The sequence below is a fragment of the Rhinolophus sinicus genome, linkage group LG03, assembly GCF_036562045.2.
Source record: "Rhinolophus sinicus isolate RSC01 linkage group LG03, ASM3656204v1, whole genome shotgun sequence".
Taxonomy (NCBI): Eukaryota; Metazoa; Chordata; class Mammalia; order Chiroptera; family Rhinolophidae; genus Rhinolophus; species Rhinolophus sinicus.
The window spans coordinates 194,728,315-194,751,551 of NC_133753.1; the positions used below are offsets into that span (position 1 = coordinate 194,728,315).

The 23,237-nt window shown below is 47.4% G+C and overlaps 1 protein-coding gene across 1 annotated transcript in view; it reads right to left on the bottom strand.

The window, feature by feature from the left end:
• Positions 1 to 691: 691 nt before the first annotated feature.
• Positions 692 to 23,237, bottom strand: part of ADCY2 (adenylate cyclase 2) — a 348,589-nt gene continuing 326,043 nt past the window's right edge. Inside the window, exons 21-25 of the mRNA XM_074329098.1 lie at positions 21,263 to 21,409; positions 18,847 to 18,954; positions 10,606 to 10,720; positions 5,772 to 5,896; positions 692 to 1,509 (exon numbers count right to left, since the gene is read on the bottom strand). Coding sequence (XP_074185199.1) covers positions 1,357 to 1,509; positions 5,772 to 5,896; positions 10,606 to 10,720; positions 18,847 to 18,954; positions 21,263 to 21,409 — 648 coding nt within the window. The 3' untranslated portion in view covers positions 692 to 1,356. The remainder of the gene's footprint in view (positions 1,510 to 5,771; positions 5,897 to 10,605; positions 10,721 to 18,846; positions 18,955 to 21,262; positions 21,410 to 23,237) is intronic.

Consider the following 23,237-nt stretch of genomic DNA (forward strand, 5'->3'; position numbering starts at 1 on the left):
CCGAGCCAGGAAAAGAAATCGGGTTTGTTCACCCAGGCTGGGATTTGCAGCTTTGCTTTTAAATGGTGGATTATACGCGATCGCATTATGTTTCACCTTTTGGCAAAGTATGACTTCTTTATGTGAAGAAGAAACCAGAAGTTTAGAGTTGGATTTTCTAGAATCAAATTTGTGAGGTCTTCTATCTTCCAGGCTATTACGCCTCCTCAGACATAACAGGGCGGCTTGGCAGTTTCTCTTGGTTGTTCAAACTGCTGTGATTGCTAATTTACGTAGCTCCAAATCACCCTATGCAGCCTGTGTCTGCTAGCTTATCAAAGGATTATGGTAGATCAGAAGTGTGTGAACAGAGGGCTGCTGTTGCCAGCAGAAAATATTTTCACTGTTAAAATATTTCCTTCTGAAGATGCTCTCCAGAGATGCCAACATGGAAAGCAGACCGCTTGACACATGGAGCATGTTCCAGAGAGCCCCATAGTCAATTGTCCATGTCACAAACTTTGTCCTCAGCTGAATGACTCAGGAACATCCCAATCTTTGCTTCTGGAGAGCGCTTTCTGAAACAACTGTCAACAGGGAGAATGAATGGAAAACAAACCTTGATTCTGGAGCAAACCACAGGAGAAAGAAGGAAGGCGGCGGCGGTGGTGGTGGTGGTGGTGGGGGCAGGTGGGATATAGACACTACAAACCAAAGTACATAAAACTTTTAATGAATTAACTTTACAAAAGACAATGGCATCAAAACATCAGACGTGTTTGGTACAAAACTGGTCCTAAGTTGTGAGAACTAATTCTGGTGATGGATGGCCACGTGCTGCTGGCACGACACAGCAGAGCAAGGTGACAGAGCCATGGATCCCACCTGGGGCCCGTGGACAGCCACTGGCAATGAGACACGTGGGTGACACAGTCAAATTCCATGTGGGGTGACAGAATCAACTTATTCACAAATACTGTGTTTTAATATCAGACTAGCGGATGCGGTTGGCGAGCTACCATATTTTCCCGAAAAGAACATGCACCAGAAGATAACATACACCCCCTAGTTTTATTGCCTTAAGAATTTTTGTTTGTTTCACCTCTCTCATCTGTGTTAGTTCTTTGAAAGCTTTTCTCTTCCATCACACACTCCTTTTCCTTCTCCTTAGGAGTGAGCACAGTGCAAGTGGCAGGACGATCTTGGCACACGTCAGACACCAAACAGGATGCCACCAGGTCACAGGAACGAGTCTGCAGAGGCTCCAGAGGACAGAACAGAGCACGCACATCAAAAACGAGGGACAAAAGTTGCAGTCAGAAAGTGCATCGTACCTTCCAAAAAATACAGTCTTCTTGCCAAAATGAAGGCGCCTCTTCAGGAAGCCAAGTTGCTTTGGGAAAGGGACCTTGACATTTCTGTGTTCACAAAGTACGTCTTCAGTTCCCCCTTTCCTTTCACGTTGATTATTCCTCGACATGTGCACGTGTACCCCAGGGTTTGCAGAATGAGGCTTGTTTCCTCCGTAACCTAGAGGCACGTTGACAAATGAAAGAGTGTTTAGTGCGGATATTAACACAGCCCTTTGGAAAGGTCATTTGCCTACAAGGATAAAGAGCCAAAAAATGTTCATGTTCTTCAATCTGTTAATTCCACTCTGGAGAAATTGGTAGAAGAGAGACTAACCCAAAAGAAGAAAAAAAAGTTGAGGCCAATGCTTAATTCAGTGCTGTCATAGTAAAAAAAATGGAAACACTTAAAATTCAAGTAATCTCCAGGGTTAAGTACACTCTGATGGGATCATGATCAATATAATGGATGAGACCACGGAATAATGTAGAACCCGCTCAGCCCACAAAAGGAGAATTAAGCGTGGAACCCTGGTACGGTTTCAACCATGTGAAGATTAGGTATGCACATATAAGAAACCTGGGAAAAAGGTAAATCAAAATATGATGGACTGGTGGGATTTTGGGTGATGTTTATAAATTGTCATGAATGTCATTTCAGAAAATAATATGAATCATATTGAATCATATTGAAAATAGGCCTTAACAAAAATGGGAGAAGACATCTGAGAAGCAGTCAACTCCTGCAAATGACCACGTGTGTCAGGTTTCGTGCACATGAGTCAGATGACCTAAGACTAAAGACACTAGGCATTTGCACTGGCCTTCGCATGCACACGGCACTCTGGGTAAGGTCTAGCTTCCTCAATTCACTGGATTGACACAGGGATGCGGAAAGGAGTGAGCGCCTCCCTTGTAGCCTGTTGGCGTGACAAGACTCCTGATTTCCTGCCATTTTACCATGAGGCAAGGGTCCTGGCTGCTGAATCATGTTCAGGTTCTGCTGGGTCAGAGGGCAGGGATGCCTGCTGGGTAGGACGGGGAGGTGCCAGGTCCTGCACTGAGCCTGCGCTGCCTCAGCCTGAGCCCACCTGTTGGTCTCCTTGAGGAACCACGTCTGGAGGAGGAAGCCCAGGCCTGCCTGGGTCTGGCTGTTTGAGTGTCATAGCAGCCTTCTGCAAGAGACATTTTCTCAAGTAGAGAATGGGTGGCATGCACAGGCTTGACTAAGAACGAAAGCTCGGCTTCCGAGATGAGGGAAGACCCACCTGTCGAGAACATGGTCCCCAGCAGGCCCCTCTAGAAGGTACCTGGGTCTGCAGCAGACAGGGAGGGAGCTGTTCTCCCAGGAACCCCTGGTAATGCTGTCGCTTTGGACATGCACAAAAGCAAAGGAGGGATTTCCTCCCACCTCTTCAGAGGAAATGGACATGACACCGGTGGGCCCCCCACCCACGTATGTGGGTGACACGCGTGTGCCAGGCAGGGTTGTGGACAACACAGCAATGCTACTGTCACACAGTTTTGTCTGTGGCGTGGGCACTGTCAGGCCGATGCCATAGTGGGGGCCGTGGTGGGGGCCATGACTCATGGAAGCAGCCATGAGTCAGCCTCCTTGGGCTTAGTGGCTGGAGAGGCCTGGGGTAGATGCTGGTCTGGGGCGAAGTACATCAAACCATAGGAGGGCAGTGCTTACGAGAACCCAGGGCACATCTGTGGCTCCCAGAAGGAAGGCTCAAGTGTTCCGTGTAAAGATCTTAAGGGCAGGCTGCGGGAAAGAGCTAGAAACTGTACTCTGCCTTCCTGCAACGTGCCCGAGCAGCCAGCCCCTAGCTCGGGGACCAGCATGCAGGCCCTCAGGACCCTTATGAGCAGAGCAGGGAGGAAAGGTGGACCCAGATGCCAGACGCTCAGTCCTGCCCTCCCCTGACTGAGTCCAAGTCCCCGAGGAGGATAGGTGTAGCTTGGGGGTGAAACCTGTAGCACAGAAGGGGCGCTGGGTTCTGGATAAGAGCTGAGAGAACATGGACACAGCCCAGAAGCTCAGAGACAAATACATTCTCCTGATCAGAGTTCTTAGGGGCCATCGGAATGAGCAAGTCCCGCAGGCATGTGACTGCTGACCTTCCACACACAGAGCAAACACGCCACCCGGAGGCCTGGGGGCTCACTGGGCGGGATTTCCGGCTGCCGAGCATCACCACCGGCTCTCCTTTGGCATTTGTAACACCAACCGCACAACCATCACAACACACGCGAGGAGGAGGGAGCTGTCTCCTTGACTACCACCCGCGACGCTCCTCCCATCCAGGGCAAGCCTGGCGGGTGATCAGTGGGCCTTATGTCCTCTGGGCTTCTAGGTTAGAAAGCACGGTGGGAGCGCCATGCTTTTGATAAAAAGATCCCGTTCCTTTAGCCCAGGAGAAGCTCTTCATGGCCTCTGCATCACTTTTTATTTTTCCTGGGTCTCACTACTTTTTTCTTTTCTTTGCACATAAATGGAAATAAAAGGCTACCGGAGCCAGAGCGAGCTCCTCGCACAGGAGACGGAAACCAGCCAGACACAAACCTTCCAGCTACTGGGCCCAGTGAGCCCACACGGGCCTGTGGATGCACTTCACCCTCGCCCCACAGAAACCAGTCTTTTCCTCCCCGGGGCTCAGGGTGCACACAGGCCTTTCAGGTGGCCACTCGGCACTAAACCACATGCGGTTTTATGATGCCTGATATCATCTTAGAGACACACAGGAGCTCAGACTCATTTGAAATGTTGACCTGCAGGGGATTTACAGCCTCCCAGAGGACCGCTCTCCTGGACCAGCTGCTCTTAAGTGGCTTTTCATACTTATCTCAAGTGCTTGAAGACCGCTGGGAGAGTTGTGGAGCTCATTAAAACCACCACCCATTTTCTGAATGTTCCAGGTGTGTGGTGGGGGCACAGGGAAGCCTACAGGGCACAAAGTGTGGAACTGGTGGAAGCATGCCTCCCTCTCCAGTGGAACAGCAGACCCTGGGTGGTCCAGGACTGCCGGGCCTCCCTGGGCATCAGGAGCGGGTAGTGATGTGCATGTAGAAAGCCCTAGAAGCCGTGGTGCCATCAGGGCATGGTGACGCCAGGCTGCCAACGTGGCAGACCATTCCTGTTAAGGGTGGGCAACAGGGAAGTCTGCTCAGAGTGACCACGGCTCCAGCCCACAGTCCGAGGAACCCCGTGTGGCCAGTCTGGCTGGGAATGCTGGAATGTTTCCTCTCCTCCCACATCACTTCCTTCTTCTCTCTCCCTTTGTTGGATGTTGCTTGCTTTTCAACAAGTGGTGACTGATAATCTGACTGGAAGAAGGCAGACACTTAGAAGTACTGTTTGTCCCATTCCAGTAAACATTAAAGATATGCATTGGAAAGGCCACAGTAATAGAATCGTCTTGGGGGAATGAGGTGGTACAGCGTGAGGGGCAAGTGAGAAGGCAGAGGTTTCGTGAAAAGCCCGTTTTTGGTGACTCTGGAGCTGACGGTCTTCCTCAGAGGTTAATACAGTCTCTAAGCCTCCACTGCAATTTGAAGAAGCAAGTTTGTCTGAGGACCTTGGCCGAGCTGAGGCACACAGAACAGGGACGCACTGACTTCTCTGGAGGGGACTACAAACCGATCACACCTACTATTTGTGTCCAGTGACTTTCACACATCTTTGCCATGTGGCAAGACTTTGTCTTGCAGAACACTGCCTGGCTGCAGTGACATGTAGAACCGCGGCTCTTAGAGGGTGAGGCACAGACGCACACGTCCCTCTTATGTGGAGAAATCAGTCCCTCACTGGTCCTAGGTGTCTGGCTCTGCCCAATCACTGCATGCACCCCCTGCTGCTTTTCATTTGTCAGGTTCCCTTTCTATGCCCTGGGTGGATTCCAGTTCTTTCCAGTCATTTCTAGATCTCGAAATCCCATTCTAGTCCAACTTAGTATGGCCATTTCACATCACCCACGATTCCATGTCTTCCTCTCCCCGATCGGCTCCGTCATTCCTCCTTCTGATCCAGCCCCCGGGGAGAGGAAGGCTGGAGGTGAGGTCCGGTTTGGGGCCTTGCAAAGTCCTTTTCAAGGTGTTGTGGCGAGAACAGGAAAAGAAGGGAAGGCATCACTCCTGCACTTCCCACTGGGCCGTCCTACTGCCTGCTGGTCATTGTGGTCCCTTGCTTTTACACTGCAGTGACCTTTACGTGATTACATTTGCCTATTGTTTGTAATGCAGAAATGAATTAACATTTCCCCAGTGAAAAGACTTATGTAAATTTCAAGCTTTCTTCAAGGTTCTCTCAAGGTTTTTCAAGATTGACATGAACGTTAAGGTCTGTTCCTTTGTTTTAACATATTAGTGTGATTATCAGCATATGTATGTATGGCTCCCAAGAGGACAGACAGGGCCACGGTGACCGTGCAGGCAGGTTACCTGTATTTTGTCCAGGACCCCAGTGCTGTCCATCCTGCTCGCCACATTCACGGTGTTGCCCCAGATGTCGTATTGCGGCTTCTGAGCTCCGATGACACCAGCGATCACAGGTCCATGGTTCATCCCTGTGACACATCAGAATGGCGTTACCACGATTCAGGTGACAGCAATTGTCTTCAACAGAAACATTTTACTAGATCACCTGGAATCGTCACTATTAAACCTCATTAGCCCACGGAACTCTCGAGCAAGGAAAAAGAATTTTTCGAATTTTATCATGTCAAAATATGTGTCTTTTTTTCTCCCCTTTTGGACCTTGATTCATGATTATATGTCCATTTATCTTTATTCTGTAATAACATAAAATTGGTTATGCTTTGAAAAGCTAAACATTGTAAGGCGACTGTTTTCCTATGTCGCTATATAATCTTAGGCAGGTGATGATAATTATACTGTTTTCCAATAGTTTGGTACTTAATTAATTTTGAAATACTCATACTTTTCTTTTGAATGGCTGGGTGCCTGTACTATGTACACTGGCCATTCTGCCGCTGTTGGACTTTTGGGTTCACGCAAATGTTTTGCTGAAATCACCACCACTCTACTGCATTTTCTACTTGCTTTTCATGTGCAAACTTTTAATTCTCACAAAAGCCCTGTGGGTGGGTTCTGTTATCGTCACCTTTAATTGTCAAGTGAGGAAGCAGTGGGGTGGCGCCAGCAGACAAGACGTGGACGGCAGAAGCAGAACGCAAAGCTGGGCAGTTGGCCCACGGCCCCTGCTAGTGAGGACTCTGCTCTCCTGTCTTCACCCGAGCTTCTTGGACACATGGCTTCTCCCCACCTTGAGGGTGCCTGCCTTTGGTGACACCCCGTTGGTGAGTTTACTGAATTCCTGAGGAGTGTGCTTGATTCCCATTGCTAAACTACCTTCCAGAAGACTCTCCTAACTTGCACAGTGGCTGGCGAGGGAGTCTACGCATGTCTGGAAAAACCCATAGGCATCTGGACATGCGTAATATAGAGATTTTGATAGAGTTCAAGTTTGGGGATTTTTTTTTTCAACTGAGATGACTGGCACTTAAAAACACACAAGTGGGACAAAAAAGACCAGAAGGTAGACTTGAGAGGATCGAGGGAACTCCCCAAGACCCTCATGTTTGGAGGGGATCCCAGGACACCTGTTCACCCCTAGTGAGCAAAAGTGACATGAAGATGGTCTCCAGACAAGCCCTGGAAGGTCTGTCAGGTTTTGCTGCTTGGGTTCTTGGATCCTGTGAAGCTGGACTTTATAGTTCTGAACCCATCAGAGTGAGGACAATCCAACTTCTGGGGTGTAAGCCTCCTCACAAACTGTGATTCTCCAAGGAGACTCAATCAAAGGTCACTGGGGACATTCATGGGTCACCTCTCTTCAGTCCAGCTGGCTGAGCTCTCACCAAGGCACGACGATGGATGGCTTGGATTCCCGGGATTCGTGGGCATTATGTGCTATAACAAGTACACTGTGTATGCGTATACATAATCATACGTATGTATGTATATATCTTAGTATACATTCCTTCCCCCGATAATCAGGTACCCTGGGCCACCACGGAGGTGACAGTTGCTCTGACCACCCCCTTGTAGTAATTGCAATTATAAGACCATAGTTATTATACATATACACTTAAGGCCATGGTGCACTTTGACACGGATGGGATACGGAGATGGCGTCTGCCACAAAAAGCTGAAGCTTCAAAATTCTGATCAACTTGTCTAGTAAGGGAGAGGCCAGGCTCCCCCCTGCCCCCAGTGTGCCAGCTAGGACCAGCGCTTGTCCCAAGAACTCAGTTCAAACACACAGGCCCAGAGTCAGTATGGGAGCGGTGTGGAGGCAGGACATAGAAATACAAATGGAGATAGTTGACTGATTACCTCTCCTGTGTTCTCTCCTGGTTCTAGGATCCCGGCTGTACCACAGGTGTCAAATTATATCGATTAATGAGGGTGTTTCTGAGAGATTTCATTTCTCACTGCTGAACTGCTTAGTGTGCTTCGGCCTGTCAGAGTTTAGGCGAAGCTTCCTCTTGGCAGTGGAGAGGTAGGCAGGAAACACAGTAGAAACACTTCCACCCAACCTTCGAAGGTTCACAGCAGTGAGAAAGAAATTCTCCTTTGCTGCGGAGGACTCAATAAAACTCACAGCTCTGCTTCCGACATCCCACACATTTCATGCCAGCTCTGTCACAGGGGTCAGAGTGCTCAGGCATCAGTGAGCGGCTGGAGTGCGTGGGTGGGTATGGGGACAGCGTGGCCTATTGCTAGCAATGGGGCAATCTCTACTTAAGTGCAAGCATGTGTGCAATTTGTGGCTCCCATTACTGGCTGACTCTACAGTTTAACATGCAGAAAATGACGTTAGGAGCTAATATTCAGCTCTTATTATTTGTATCATCATTTTTGGGGGGAGTGTGGGGTGGAGGTCATTATTATTCTTCCGAGTTCCTACAGTGAACTGCCACTGGATGGTGCCATGTACCACGGTGGAGCCTGGAAGCTGCCTCCGGGGAGAGGCCACAGGCGACTCAAAGGCAAGTAAAGTGAAACACTGAGCTCAGGCGTCCTTAGAAATAGAAAGAGCTGGCACGTGGAATGAGTGACAGATATTATTAGTTATTTGGTAATCAGTGTAAAGTAAGCACTCAATAAATACCTACTGAAGGAGGTCCATTCCACTGCTCACAGTAGTTTGTAAAACAAGGTTACGGTCCAGACCAAGCATACTGCGCTTTGGACGTGACTGCGTGTGAGCAGCAAATAACATTCCCATTCTGCCTCACAGTGAAGGGCGATATTATTCTGGTCCATGTGTTTGACAATGGAGGCGTCGTTTGGCCATGCGATAGATTTTTTTTTTTTAAGGAGGGTAGTATGGAAGTGTGCGTAGCCCATTTCCCAAGCTGTACAAACAAAGACTCTCCAGGGGCAAAGGGATGCCTCCCTGTTTGATGTCGTCAGCAGGGGGATGGGGCAGCCTCCTGCCCACTGGCCCTTCTCACCTTGCATATGGGAGCCCAGATAAAGGTCCACCGTGCAAGGCGGTGAGAACCGATAACACCAAAATGTGTTCAGATGCTGACAATTAATAAGACATACAGGGAGGAGAATCTCCTTTGCTCAAGAGATGTAAAATATTTCTGGGTTTAAAAATTCAGAACATATGCAGAGCAAAGGAAGAAAACAGCTTTAAATATCAGGGTTTTTTTAAAAAAGTTGAAGTCTGTGCAAGAGAAGTGAAAAGCCAGTCAGACGGAATTTGTTACAAGAACTACTCTATGTGGACTTGCTTTCAGAAGAAGCGAAGTGTGTTGCCAAGAATAACACAAAATGGTGGAAGGAGCCCTTACAAGTCGCGAATGGCTGCAGGTAACTGCACAAACATCACAAGGCAGCTGTGTGCTCACCTGAGGGCTGGAAACACGCAGTTTGGGGGGTAAACATTTGTAAAAGGCAAGTAATCATGAAACATGCTAAGTCAATTAAAAGTAAGGAAAGAACTTACTAGACTTTTGTTTTTTAATTTTAAAGAAAGCTGGATTTTTCTCTTCAAATAGAATATTCAATCCAAAAATCTATAGCTATTTCAGAACCTAGGACACACATTTGCAAGTTTGGCGTTCTTGTAGGTCATGACCCTGTATATAAAGCATTAACTATGAACACAAAATGGATGCTAATGATTCCGATAGCTGTGTCAGTCACAAAGTGACAGTCATGCCACAGCACCCCCTGAATGGCATACCCAGTGAACGCCCTAACCAGGTAACTCCAGAGGCAGGGTGGAGTGTGACCACCTGGACGCTTTCTGGGACTGCAGATGGGGGCCCTGCACCCAGTCTCGAGCATAAGATCAGAGCTCACTGACGGCTCCTCGCTCAGCCCTCAGCCGATGAGCTGACAGCCGCACCTGCACTCATCCCAGGTGGAGCACCTGAAGCCTCACCTCCTGACTGTCTCACCTGCACGGCCTGACGCCTCATGCTACACACCCCAGCTCTGTGGAGACTCTCACTGAACACTGACTCTCTCTCTCATCCCTCCTTCCTAAGCCTCTGTTCGCCTTGCCTAATCCTATTGCTTGCAAACCAGTGTGACCATCTTGAGTGAAACCGCTCTCCCTAGATTACTGGAGACTACCCTCTAGCTGGAACCTTGGTTAATGCCCGTGGGAAACCGAGTCAGTAGGACTAGATCCGTGGCTTTATTCTACTGAAGTCTGACATTGTGGACAGACACCACTATGTGTGAGACCGCTACTTTGATAGCCATGTCCCGCTCACGACACCCTAGGAGTATGACTATCTTAAGAATTCTAAGATGCAGTAAAAAAAAATCTTTCTTTTCCCCATTTCACTTCTCTGAAGTCTCGATGCATTTTCCAGCCCATGGTGAGTCCTAGTTTTATTGACTGTCGTCCACGAACGAATGGAGTGGCTTAGGTCACGGGCTTACATGAGCTTTTCAGGATGACGATGGCTGTGCATGCCAGAGCTTGTCCCTGGCTGGAGGGACAGGTAGGTGGGACGGAAAGCCAGCTCACAGCCTACTTGCTAAACCAAATGCTTATAGTTTGGGTCCAACTAAGCAGGTTATTTCTTTTCTAATTTGTGCAAAAGTCCCTGAGGTCATACCACTGCCCTGAGCCCTGCCACCTGCAACCCAGTCCTGCTGCTCTATGGACACATTTGTCATTGTCCTACTTCAGCATCGCAAGGGTGAGCAACATTTCCTGTGAATTCTTCCTTGCTCCATGCCTTAACACAACTGAAACCCGGGTCTCTGCACAACATACCCACTCGCAACTTGAAGTCATTGAAGGAATGCTTGTTGATGGCTTCCAGTTTTGCCACCAGCGCAAAAGCAAACTCCACCATGGTGCCGATGTGCATGTACTGCCTCTCGGGCTCCTGAGGACAAAGAAACACATGCAGTAGGGGGGTTAGAGTTTCACAGGCTGCAATGCTCCCTTCAGTCACAAACCCGGGCTCCACTCAGAAAGGAACACGCACACATTACGACTCTGCAATGCACTGCAGACGTTTCTGAGAATTAAATCTCATCTCAAGGGAGCACTGTGCCTGAATTCCTTTTTGTGGCCATGAGGAAATGTGAAACACTAGAAGACACTGGGTAGGGCCTACACCGTTTTAACCCAGAAATCGCCAACAGAGACACCTTCGGGGAGAGGCTGGCTCGGGGTTCTCCATCTGCCTCTGATACCCAGTCTTCCCCATTCTCTGCTGGGCTCTGGTTGGGGAGGCTGACCTGGAGGGACTCCCTCTTCCTTGTCCCCTGGCTTCCTGTTGGATTAATCAGCGGGAGGGCCAGGGGAGATGGTGGGGGGCAGGCAGGGAGCGAGCTCGGGGAGCCATTCCTCCCTTTCCCCACTCCACGCTGGCTACAGTCCTAAATACCACTGGGTCTCAAACCACCACCCTTCCTTTTGGCCTATGCGGGGAGGGTGTGTTATGGGCTGATATGTGTTCCCCCAAACTCATGTTGAAGTTATAACACGCAGGACCTCAGAAGGCGGCTGTGGAGACAGGGTCTTGGAAGGGGTGATTGAGATTCGGTCATTAGTCTGACTAAGCCAGTGCAACAGGTAGCCTTATAGGAAAAGGAAATCAGGACACAAACAAACACAGAGAAAAGATCACGTGAAGACATGGGGAGAAGAAGGCCATCTACAAGCCAAGGAGAGAGGCCTCAGAAGAAACTAAATCTGCTGCCACCTTGATCTTGGCTTTCTGGCCTCTAGAACGGTGAGAACAGAAGTTGCTGTCGTTTAAGTCACCCAGTCTGGATTACTCTGTTATGGTAGCCTGAGCAAAGTAACACAGGGGTCAACAAGTCTTGCCTTCAGTAGGCTCTGGGTGGCTTATCGTCCTTGGAGGAACGGAGAGCTATCATACGTATGGAGCTGAGAAAGAAGAGAAGGCCAAGGTTCCCAATGGGCAGAAGTAGAAATTCCTATTTACTCTTCATTTATGTTTACTATTCTTGTTACTAATTTATATTTACCACCAATTTGTAGCACCTGTTATATTCATATTTACTTTTGAAATTCATCTTTTAAAATGTCTATTTTTGGTTATCTTTTAAAAATAGATTCTTTTTTACTTTTGTACCAACCTAATTACTTTCGCACCAAGCTAATATTACTTTACACATCCTGAAGGTTTGTGCTTCCCCAACTTTTAATGACTGGGCACCAAGATAGTTTGGAGTGTGGCTTCCATGCAGTCTGCCTGGTGAAATGCCCTCTCACTGCTGCCAGTGGGCTTGTAGGACGGACGCCCATCTTAGCCCTGCAGTCAGTGTGGCCTTCTCCTTGAAGTCTGTCTCCTTCACTCACTCGTGAACTCCACAAGGGCAGAGACTGTTCTCGTAATTTGTGTCTCCACAGTATGATCAAAGGAGAAGCACTGGATTCACACATGCTTACTAAATAACTACGATTCGGTTGGCTGTCGGGTAGCAAGAAGAAATGTCTAGGAGGAACAGAGACAGGATCGTCAACCTTTGGCAGAAGGTCAAAGCCAACTGACGCTCACCTGGGGAGCATACACCCAGGAGGGACCATTTACAAGTCCCATGCAGTAGGTGAGGGGAGAAAAGGAAACAGGATATTATTGGGGTAGACCGGGGGTGTCCTCCGTTGGGATGGGCATCAATAAGAGACCCTGGAAATTCCTGAGAGAAGGCTGGGAGAAACAGGACATAGGACATCCATGGCTTCTGGGAGGAGTGTTTAAACCCATTGGGGCCCCACAGGAGCTCAATCAGGGATCCAGTAAGCTCTCGGGGACATTGAAAGAGGAAGCACCTGGTGACCTGGGGGATCATTCTCTATGGGGGTGAAGATAAAAACAAAGTCTGAGGGCTTCGGCTGGGATGAGTGAGAAGAGACACGAAGACAGTAGACATAACCAGGGTAGCAGCTAAGGAAAAAGGAAAATGCCAGGAGGGTTATTCAGCACAACCAGCTGCATTTTAATAACAGGAGCGAAGAGGAGAGCGCTAAAGCAGGCTTCTCCAACCTTGGCACTGCTGACATTCCGGGGGGGGGGGGCAATTCTTTGTTCTGGGGGGTCCTGTGCATGGCAGGGTGCTGAGCAGCACCCCAGGCCTCCACACCCCAGCGTTTGGTAGCAGCCCCCCCATTGTAGATGTGACAGCCCCAAATGTCTCTCGACATTGCCAGGTGTCCCCTGGGGGGGAGAAATGCTCCCAGTTGAGACCATTGCACTAAATAAAATAAATATGAATGGTGAAGAGGAACTACATTTCTGGCTCAGAGACAAAAGCTTCTTCCTTTCCTTAGGTGAATTACGTCAATCTACGAAAAGACAAATGAAATACTACAGTTGTCATAAATCTGTAACTTAAAATCGTGGGAGAAAAAAACAATTAAAAAGATTGAAACTACGAAGCCGACTGTCCGCTAACTTTGGGGGAAACGCTGAATCATTTCTTAAGGACAGTTAAGGTTTTTCAGAGCTTGTTAATATTTCTTGTCTCACGACTTAGGAGGAGAAGATGATTTGGAGGTTTGTGCCATCAGTTGGCGAACGTCATGCTCCTTAACGGAGAACACACTGTTTAACCGACAGGCAGAATCCTGTGCAGTACAAATGACCAGTTCCTAGCAAGGAGAACAGATTGGCCACGGGAGAGATGATGTGCTTTTAACTGAACCAAGGGGCAGCAAACCAGCTTCACTTGCTGATAAATTATCTCTCACCTGATCCGTTTTCCCGCAGTAGGGCTTACGCTGGAGGTTTTATGTGACCTCAGTAATAACGAAGAGATTGAGTTCTGGGAATGGGGTTTAAATCCAACGTCAATAACTCATTTGGGCTTAGTAAACCCTAGAAAAAATTATGCTCAGTTTCTAGAAGAGCTCAGTTCATTTCAAAAAGTCCTTATAACTGAGCTTTTGATAAACATTTGGTGGCTGTAGAACGCAGCTCTTTCTCCCGTGATCCAAATAATTTCTGTTAGTTATTGCCAAATATGTAACTGACTTCCAGCCACACAATGAGATGACACAGTCGATTTCCTGGAACACATTTTGCAAGCTGTTTGTTTCTGAAGTTGCAGCATCAAGGAACACGGCTTAAAGTACACACATGTTTCCTGGGGGCATCTTATAATCCGCGGCGCTGTTAGGTAGCAACCACGGCAAGTTTTAGGCCAAAATGAACACAGGCCTTCTCTCCTGCTTTCTCCTCTTTTCTCCTTCCCCTTCCTCCATCCATCACATGTTCACTGAGCACCAGCTATGTTGGTGATCGTCTGTTTGACTTTGAAGATTTAGAACTGCTGTCTAAGGAGCATCTTGCTCTCTGCCTGGGGCTCCTAGGGGGATCTGATTAGACCTTACTGTTCTCCAAAGGATGCCAGCCTTCTCTAAGGGGAGCTGACGATCACAGCATGAAGACCGGCCCCACTCTGGTGGCTCAGGACACCTGACATTCAGGTACCTGTCGGAGAACATGACTGGAACTTACCACTTCCCAGTGTTTATCAAAACTCAGAGGCATGGAATAACCTTTGTGGAAAATGTCCTGATTGCTACACCATCCATCGGTCCCTCTAGAGTCACTCAACTTGGATTAAATTGGACTCAACTGTTCTCCACCTGACCTTACTCTACAGAGAACATATTGAATGAATATGCACATTAAGGGACGTTCTAGCAAACACCCCCGCTCCCGACATGTTGACCTGTTTTCCATGAGGAAGTTCCTGAGCGCACTGCTCACTACCGACCCATTGTCATGGTTACCAGGGCCTCTGTTAGCACCTGGGTCAGGGCCGGGGTGGGGGATACCTCACTCCAACCTGACATGGCCTGGTCTTCAAATACATTACTGAGTGAGTGCTTTGATCTCACTTTATGAACACTGGAACACTGGACTTGTGCTGGCTGCTGGACACTCACTAGCATTAGTGGATGGACGCCTGTCTGCAAGTATGTATTTAGTCCTCACCGTGGCTCCCAGGAAGCAGTTTCCACCTTTACCCATGTGGGGCAGATGGGAGAGCAGAATCCGGAGAGGTCAAGAACTCCTGGAAGTAGCACACCCAGGCTTTGCAGCCAGGCGATCTGACTCCAGGGGCCTCGTCTGAACAACGGTGCCGTCTTGCCCCCCCCCCCCCCCCTTTCAGGCATCTAGAACACGGTCAAGTTCTTGCTATTTGCAGTTTATGCAGCATTCTCATCTTTGTTCCCATCTTGTCTTACAGGTTCCTTCCACTTTATTAATTTGAAACTATTTTTGCATTGCATTCCTTCTTTGTAAGCTTCCTAAGGGAGATATTTAAATTAAATATGCATAAACATAGACAAATAGGTAAGCAGTTTTCCGTGATACTCTCGCCAGCACAATGGTGATATGTGGGTTGGATGATGGCTCTGATAGATCCTCAGCTGATGGAGAGCTGTGGACTAATGGCTCTTAAACTAGCCACCGGCACTGTGGACGACTGGCACTCTACTTGGATGTCTTAGTGCAAGCTCACACGTGTATAACTAAAACTAATATTATTTCATAGCCCATAAGACAGCTCTTATCCTCGACTCTTCAACTTCAGATCCCTAACCTGGAAACCTGAGATTCAGATGGCCGGGCCTTCCTTTCTGCCCCCTCCATCCCAGTCTCTCACTGTCTAGGTCCATCTGCCACAGACCTGCACGCCCATTCACCCTGTCCTTTATTTTCCTAGGATCATTGTCTGCACTCTGACCACTACTTGCTAAATGCCAGAAGTTCACTAAATAATTGCCAGTGCTTTTGAGTCAGACAAAGTTGGGTTCAGCTCCAGGTTCTACAATCATTACCTGTTGGCCGTGGCTGAGTCACTGAACTTCTCTGGGCCTCAGTTTCCTCATCTTTGAAATGGGGCAGTAGCTACCTACCTCATACTGTAATGGCTAAGGTGAAATGAATTGATATAGGCAACATGTTCAACCTGTACCCCTGGGGCTCGGGATTTATTTGCTTTCTGCTGTGATCATTTAGAGAAGGATATTACTCTGCTTGACATGAAAAGCATCTGTCAGTAAGACATTGTCTTTTGTGCTACTTCAGTACCTTCCCCCTTCCCACACATTGAGCATCCTAGCCAGATATATGGCTTTGACAATGACCTAAGTGTCTGACATTTAAGTGTCTTTGACGTTCTCAGTAGCAAAGAACAGTGGCTCATTTCTTTTCCGTTTTCAGTTTCCTATTAGTAGCTTGAAAATCAGAGGAAATTTCTTTCTACTTATGACGCATCATGAGAGCTTTGGTGTTTGTACAAAAAATAACATAGAGTTGGGATATTGCTTTTCATTTCAGCAGAGACCCAAACTATTTTCTGCTTTCCAGGAAAGGAAGCTATGACTATTAGTTTCAAAGTATGCTTTAGCTGCTATGAGACGGGCAGCTGCAGAGATCAGGAGGGCTCCTTACTTCTTCCCTGGTCAGTTTGGGTGGGGGGGGTCTCTCGTCTATGGACTGAATGTTTGTGAATCCCCCAAATTCCTATGTGGAAGCCTAATCCCCAGTGTGATGGTCTTAGGATGTAAAGCCTTTAGAGGTGATTAGGTCATGTGAGTGGAGACCTCATGAATAAGGTAAGAGACTGGAGGGAGCTTGTTTCCGCTCTCTCTGCCCTCCACTCTGTGAGGAGATAGCAAGGAGATGGCCGTCTGCAAACCATGAAGTGGGTCTTCACTAGACAACGCTGGTGCTATGATCTTGGACTTTCCAGCCTCCAGAAATACAACAAATAAATGTTTTCCACTTGTGACCCAGTCTATGGTATTTCTGTTGTAGCAGCCTGTGTTACGATACCTTGAATATTTCCACTCTCCATGCTCACCTAACATCAGAATCTCTGCACACATGCCTTTCCTGGACAGAGGGCAGTTACAGAGGGGCAGTCATTAGCAAGTACCTGCCGTGCCTCAGTTCCCCCATCTGTAAAATGGGTCAGGGGAGAGGGGTTCTCCTAGGCTTGTTAAAGTAGACTCAGAAGGCATTTAGTAAGTGTTCAAAAATGTCAGGAGATAAAAAGGAGAGGGTTTTCACTGGATGTAGTGGGCTTGTAAGACAGTGAAGAAAATGAAACACAGTTCCTGAGATGGGGTGGGCACAGAATCACTCAGTGGGTGGACCTGTGTAATCTCTATGCAGCAGGCCCCCTGCTTCACGTCGAGGTACCTTTGAGGATCTCTGCTCTGAGGCCCTGCCCGGGGATCCCCAAGTGGCTGTCGGGGAGCAAGGTCTGGGTGGGTGTGATCAGGCCAAGTGCCCCAAAAGGCCACGGGGGAGATCAGCTGGAGAGGCCTCATAATCAGGGCTGAAAGTAGAGGCAGGAGAGTGAGGCACTCGCTTTGGGCACAAAACTTACGGAGGCACCAAACGCTCAGCAATCATGAGAAATAATGCCCTAATGCAATGTTTTAGAAAGTCAACATTGATGCAGAAAAATCCAGAATGAACTAAAATGTTGAAGTTTTAAATGAAGGCAGGGCTGTGGCCTGAATTGTGTCCCCTCAAAATCACATCATGAAGCCCTAACCCTCTCCCCCCAAGAAGTCTTTCTTTCTCTCTGCTTTGTGAGGACACAGAGAGAAGGTGGCCACCTGTGAGCCAGGAAGAGAGCGCTCACCATGCACCATGCCCCGCGGGACCTTGATCTGGGGCTTCCAGCCTCCAGACTGGGAGAAAATAAATTTCTGTCGTTTGAGCCTCCCAGCCTGTGGCATGTTGTTATGGCAGTGGAGCCAATTAAGACTGACTGGTTCTGACAGTGCTATGCTGGGCGTCCCAGAGCCTGAGCAAAGGAAAAACATCCATGCCCATATACATGACTTTGTGTTATTTTTTTGTGTGCTTAATTTCCCCATAATATTAAAGGTATTGAAAAAGTATAAGTGCATTTCTAATAAAGTCAGGAAACTAAAATTGTAATCAGGTTTATTTTTAGTACAACTCAGCTATTTAAAATTAAAATATGGTTATATTTTTCAATACCTCTGCTTTATGATGTTTCAATAGATTTTCAACACTTTACTGTCATGGTCATAAAAAACCAAGGCATTCAAAATACATGACACCATGTACACAGGGGTGACGTTTTTCCTTTTGGACTTGGGAGGGTGCTGCTCAGAACCCAAGAGGAGACTCTTTTAGGGTTTCTTTTACTGTCTGTTTCTTTACTTGTCCTTATTACTAAAGCAATGCATATACATTAGAAACAATAATTTGAAAGCAAACGCATGAGGAAGAGAACAAATGGAATATGTTTGACCCCATTCACTTGGAGAAACACTGGTGGTAACCTCGAATCAGACGTTTCACGTTCCAGTCTCTGCCCAGGACTGAGAAGAGGGAAGGGGACTCTGTCCTGATGTCCCTGGACGAGGGGCTCTGATCTAGCACAGTGCTGTCCCACTGTCTCTCTCTCGCTCCATCTGTGTCTGTGGGAGAGGGTGCTGAGCATTGAGGCTCAGCCCTTCCTGGCTTTGGGGGCTCCACCTGCCTCCAGCAAACCGTGCTCTGGGACGTTCTGGTCACCTGTGCTGTCCCCCCACCTCTGTCCCACAGGAACCTGGGTTGGTGCCCGTCAGGGGGCCCATTGTCCTGAGGGGAAACAGGATTTTGTTTATGGACCCACAAGTTACACAAGCATATCTACACACACACACACACACACACACACACACACACACATACACCCAAACAGGAAACCCCCTCAAAACTGCTGGGTGATTGAAGATACTCAATTTTGCTCAAGCCACCTTTTCAAGCAAATTTCTCTGTGGTCAGCCTGTTTTTCGACTACACTGTTTTTAACCAAAAGACTAGGACCCATCCTGTAATGAGTTGATTTTAAATAAACAGCTCTAATCTTTTACTTTTTGTATATTTATCTGGTATCAAGCAGCTCCCAGATTGGCTCATTGCATGGCCATTTTGGCAGCAGGATGACCTGTGGGCTCACGTGTGCCCATGTACGGCTGGCACCTCTGTACCTGGCTGTGCTCCTGGCTGGACACAGCACTCAGACCCGTTGCTGCCATGTATGTGCTGCCAATGGTCTTGATCTTTTCAACTCCGCTGAATTTCGGCTTGGACAACAGCTGTAAAGCAATGACAATCACTCAGTTATTCAGCAGTGTGAGCTGACCCAGGGCCAAGCAATTCCTAGAGACATCCTCAAATTCTAGTTTACAGTAACGGGTACACAAGATGTTTCAGCCATGGATTACTCATCCTTCAACCTTGGGCTTGGTTGGGAAAGAGCACTTTATGCATTTCACACAGAGCATGTCCTTGGAAAGAAATTTCATACAATGATTTACTTCCAGTCAACATGAATGACCTTCCAAAATCTGCTAGTGAAGAAACCAGGATAAATTATGATGCACATAATAACGGCCTCAATTATATTTCCTGACTGAGTGTTTGAAAGACCTATTACAGAAGTATGACTCAGTGAATGAGGTCTCCCCCGCGTGGTGAGGGTGACTTACGATCAATTATTGTGCTGAGGGTTGGCTTTTGCCCTTTGAGCACTTGGAGTGAAGGGAACGAAGATCTAGAACAGCACCTCCCCTTAGCTCAGACCCTAATATTGCTGCCCCAGTTACAATCTTCCTACTTCACTCCTCCCCACCCACTACGTTAGGCCTTGGGGTGGGATGGAGGGAAGGTAAAAATAAGAGAAGCTGTAGGAATGAGAACGAATCATGGAGACAGCAAGTGAAGGAAACTCTGGAAGTTTCTAAATTTGCTCAGGACAGCAATGGTGTCAACCAAAGTCTGGGAGCATCTTCTTGACCTCTCCTTGGTACTTCTGCTTTCTGAGAAGTTTCTTTCAAGATTACATGTTAGAGAAGTTAACAGAGAGCAAATCCCCTTACCACATATCCAAGAGCTAATCCAACGCGAAAGGGTACTGTCACTCACCCACTGGCACTGGGGCACATTTATTTCACTGGGGGCCCTGGAGCAAACGTGCCACCATTTTCACTATGAACATGTCATGACAGTGGAAATCTCTAGTAATTATTACTTCACCGTGAGTATTTAGTCAACCTCTTGGTGATGACGGCAGTACAGAAATGTACAGGTCCCACAAGTCATTCAGAAGGTGGGCCAGGAACCATCATAGTACATAATTTCATCACTGTATTCCATAGCTCCATAAATCATGATGAATTCATGTTCATAGGTGTCAGTTTTCCTATAATTGGCTTAATATGTATAAGAATGATATAGCAGCAAAATTATTAAAAACCAGAGCTGTGTTTGTTCTTACTGTAAAACAGAACCCATTATTCTTTCCAAAGGCAGAATGTTGAAAATTGAAAAATCACACCTATTTCAAATTCTAAAACATATACAAGGTGTGATCAAAACATACAGTGAACGCTGCTGCTGAGTGCCATCCAGGTGATACTGTGTTTTTTACCTTGATAAAATTGTGTGAGCTGAATTTGTAGCCAGCAACACTACAGTGAACTCTGAATATTATAAGGGCTTATTAGAGCATTTAAGAAACGATGTGCATAGAAAATGGCCTGAGAAATGGGCAAACGTTTCCATCCTCCATTATGACAATGCTCCGTGTCACACATCGCTTCTGGTACAGCAATTTCCATCAAATAAAAATATTATGGTGTGTCCTCATTCACCTTATTCACTGGATCTGGCACCATGCAACTTCTGGCTCTTCCCCAAAGTAAAAATGATTCAAGACATGGAGGCAGCCACGACAGCACAACTAAAGACACTCACAAAAGAGGACTTCCAGAACTGCTTCAGAAAGTGGCAAGAACAATGGGATAGGTGTGTTCGAAGCGAGGAGGAAGGAGTATTTTCAGGGAGATTATGACAATGTGTCTTTCATTGTAATAATTTTTTAAAATTTAAATGTTCACCTTATTTCTTGGCAAGACCTCGTACTTTGGCCCTTTTGAAATATATTACCTCATATACATATTGATTTTTTCAATAACAAAGCATGTCATCCATGCAGAGTTCAAGTTGATATCTGACCGAGACCTTGGAGGATGCAGAGACAGACAGGCCAATAATTTACTATGATGAATCTATTCATTATCTTTTCGATATAAAAATGGATGGGCGAGCCTTGGAGTTGAAGCCTTTTGAGAAAATTCATGAGCACACCGGATATATATTATTGAACAGATGTTGGTAGTTGTTCCTAGCAATCATACCATCTCACAAATAACATACATTTGTCTTTCCAAAATTGTCTGGGACCTAAAAAGAGCAACAAGCTTTAACTCCAGCCATGAGAAATGACATCAAAGGCCAAGTTTTAAGATATGCCATGATGAACAACGTCAGATGTGCCGGCCAGGGAATGCCAGCATGGGACTGGGGCTACCCGCCTTCCCAGGGTCACTCGCAAGTACCTACATCATCAAAGTCGGCGATGATCTCGTTCAGGAGCCGCAGGCATTCCAGACCCTCCTTGTTGACATCGGATTCCGTGTAGAACTCTTTGAAATCCGGAATGGAGGCAAACATGACACAGACGCAGTCATAGGACTGGTGGTATAGCTCCTGCCCAGGAGAAAAGGAAACACTCAGCACCAGGAAACCTTTCAAACAAATGTGCTCCTAATGCAAGTGTTTCCTTATGCTCGGATTGGCCAAGAAGCCACCAAGGGCCCCACTCCCACTGTCTCACCCCAGGGCCAGGCCCGTTGCAGACACTGGCCATGGCTCACAGGTGAAAGCTTCTGAGGAGTGGATGCAGGCTCAGGACGCTCAGCCCTGCGCTCCCGCTGCCATTACCCACCAGTGTGCAGTGCCCTCCCACTAAAACCTCTCTGCATCTCTACCTTAGACAATCACAAGAGACCACAGACGTTTGCCTTCGGAAACAAGTGTCCTTTAAGGGAAACAAAATGATTTCCCACACCACGGCATTGTCCTAAAATGAGTCGTTATGGCTACATTCTTTGAAGTCTTTAGACACTTCCCTCTTTCGTGTCTCCTAAAGGGAGCAGATGAAACTCCTCAGGGTACTTCTTAGTTACAGCAGAAAGGACCAGTCAGTGAAGCTCCTCAGGCTATGTATCATATTGCATTAGACTCCAACAATACTTAAAACATCTTTTCTCAATAGAACGAGGCTCAGAGTTCTGTGTACATAGACATAAGTAAAATCACAATGTCTGATAAACACAATTTCAAGGTGGTCCCACAATTTTCCCAACATATAATGAAACCTTTAAGTTCAGTGAAAGTTTCAGAAAGGAAGGGTTGTGACATGAGCATGGGGGTGGGGCTAGTCCTGGGAGGGAGGACCTGCAGTCCCACTGGCATTGGCTCCTCAGGGTCCTCGAATGGCCCAAGGAAGGCTAGATGGGCAGGTGCCGTCATAGTACAGTGCATCATGGGAAATGCCCCCTCCTCCTGGAAACACGAGGTGAGTTCTGTTCGACCAGAAGGCTGCCCTCTGAGTGGAGGGAATACTGCTAGTGGGTGGCAAATCCTGTCTGCCTGGTAGGGCGAGGAAATCCACTCAGCATGAATGCTGTTGGTGAGCTCCGTTCTCTGGGCAACCAAATGAATCCCTTGGCAGAGAGTGAGCACTCCAACAGCACTGTGACTCCAGGGTGGTCTCTGAGAAGAATGTTCTTCCCCTACTTAGGTCTCATAACAAACACATCAGGGGAATGGCGACCCCTGGCAGGTCACAGCCACTTCCTGGAAAAGCTAGACTCGTGTCATCTTCCTGTTCTCTGGGCCATCCACCCTGCAATGCCTTCTGCTACTGCCTCACAGTCTGTACAAAATACATAAACAATAGAATCGAGGGTTTCTTTTCCTTCTCTGTGCTCAATATGGTCGAGCTGGCTCATTGTGGAGACCTGTACTTTCTCTTGCTGCAAAGCTGTTTTTGTGAACACTCACATCCTGTGAAGACAACCGGTGGCATGTGTGATTGCCAAACTTAATGCTGACTAAGTCAGAAAGATAACCTTCTAGAAACCTGTTCTAGTTAAAAAGTGCCAATTTTATAAAAGTGGTATCAATTCCACTGACTTCTCTGCTGTTTAGGAAATTGGGTACATCTAGCCAGGCAAGGATATATATTCCATACCCTGCGTTTCCCCACTGTCTGCTGACGTCAGCCAGAGTGACTGCCTGGGGAATGATGACGATGCCAAGAATAAGCATGAAAAGCACCAGACTGACTGTTTGCTGCATGACAGGATGGGCAGCTCTCTGAACACTCTACAGGCATGAATACACCCGCGACTCAACCCTCAGAGGCGGGTACTTTATTCTCAATTTACAGAGGAGGAGACTGCAGGTTTACATGATAGGAAATGCTGGGCTAAGATTCGAGTCTAGCTCTGGTCTCACCTTCCTTCTCCAT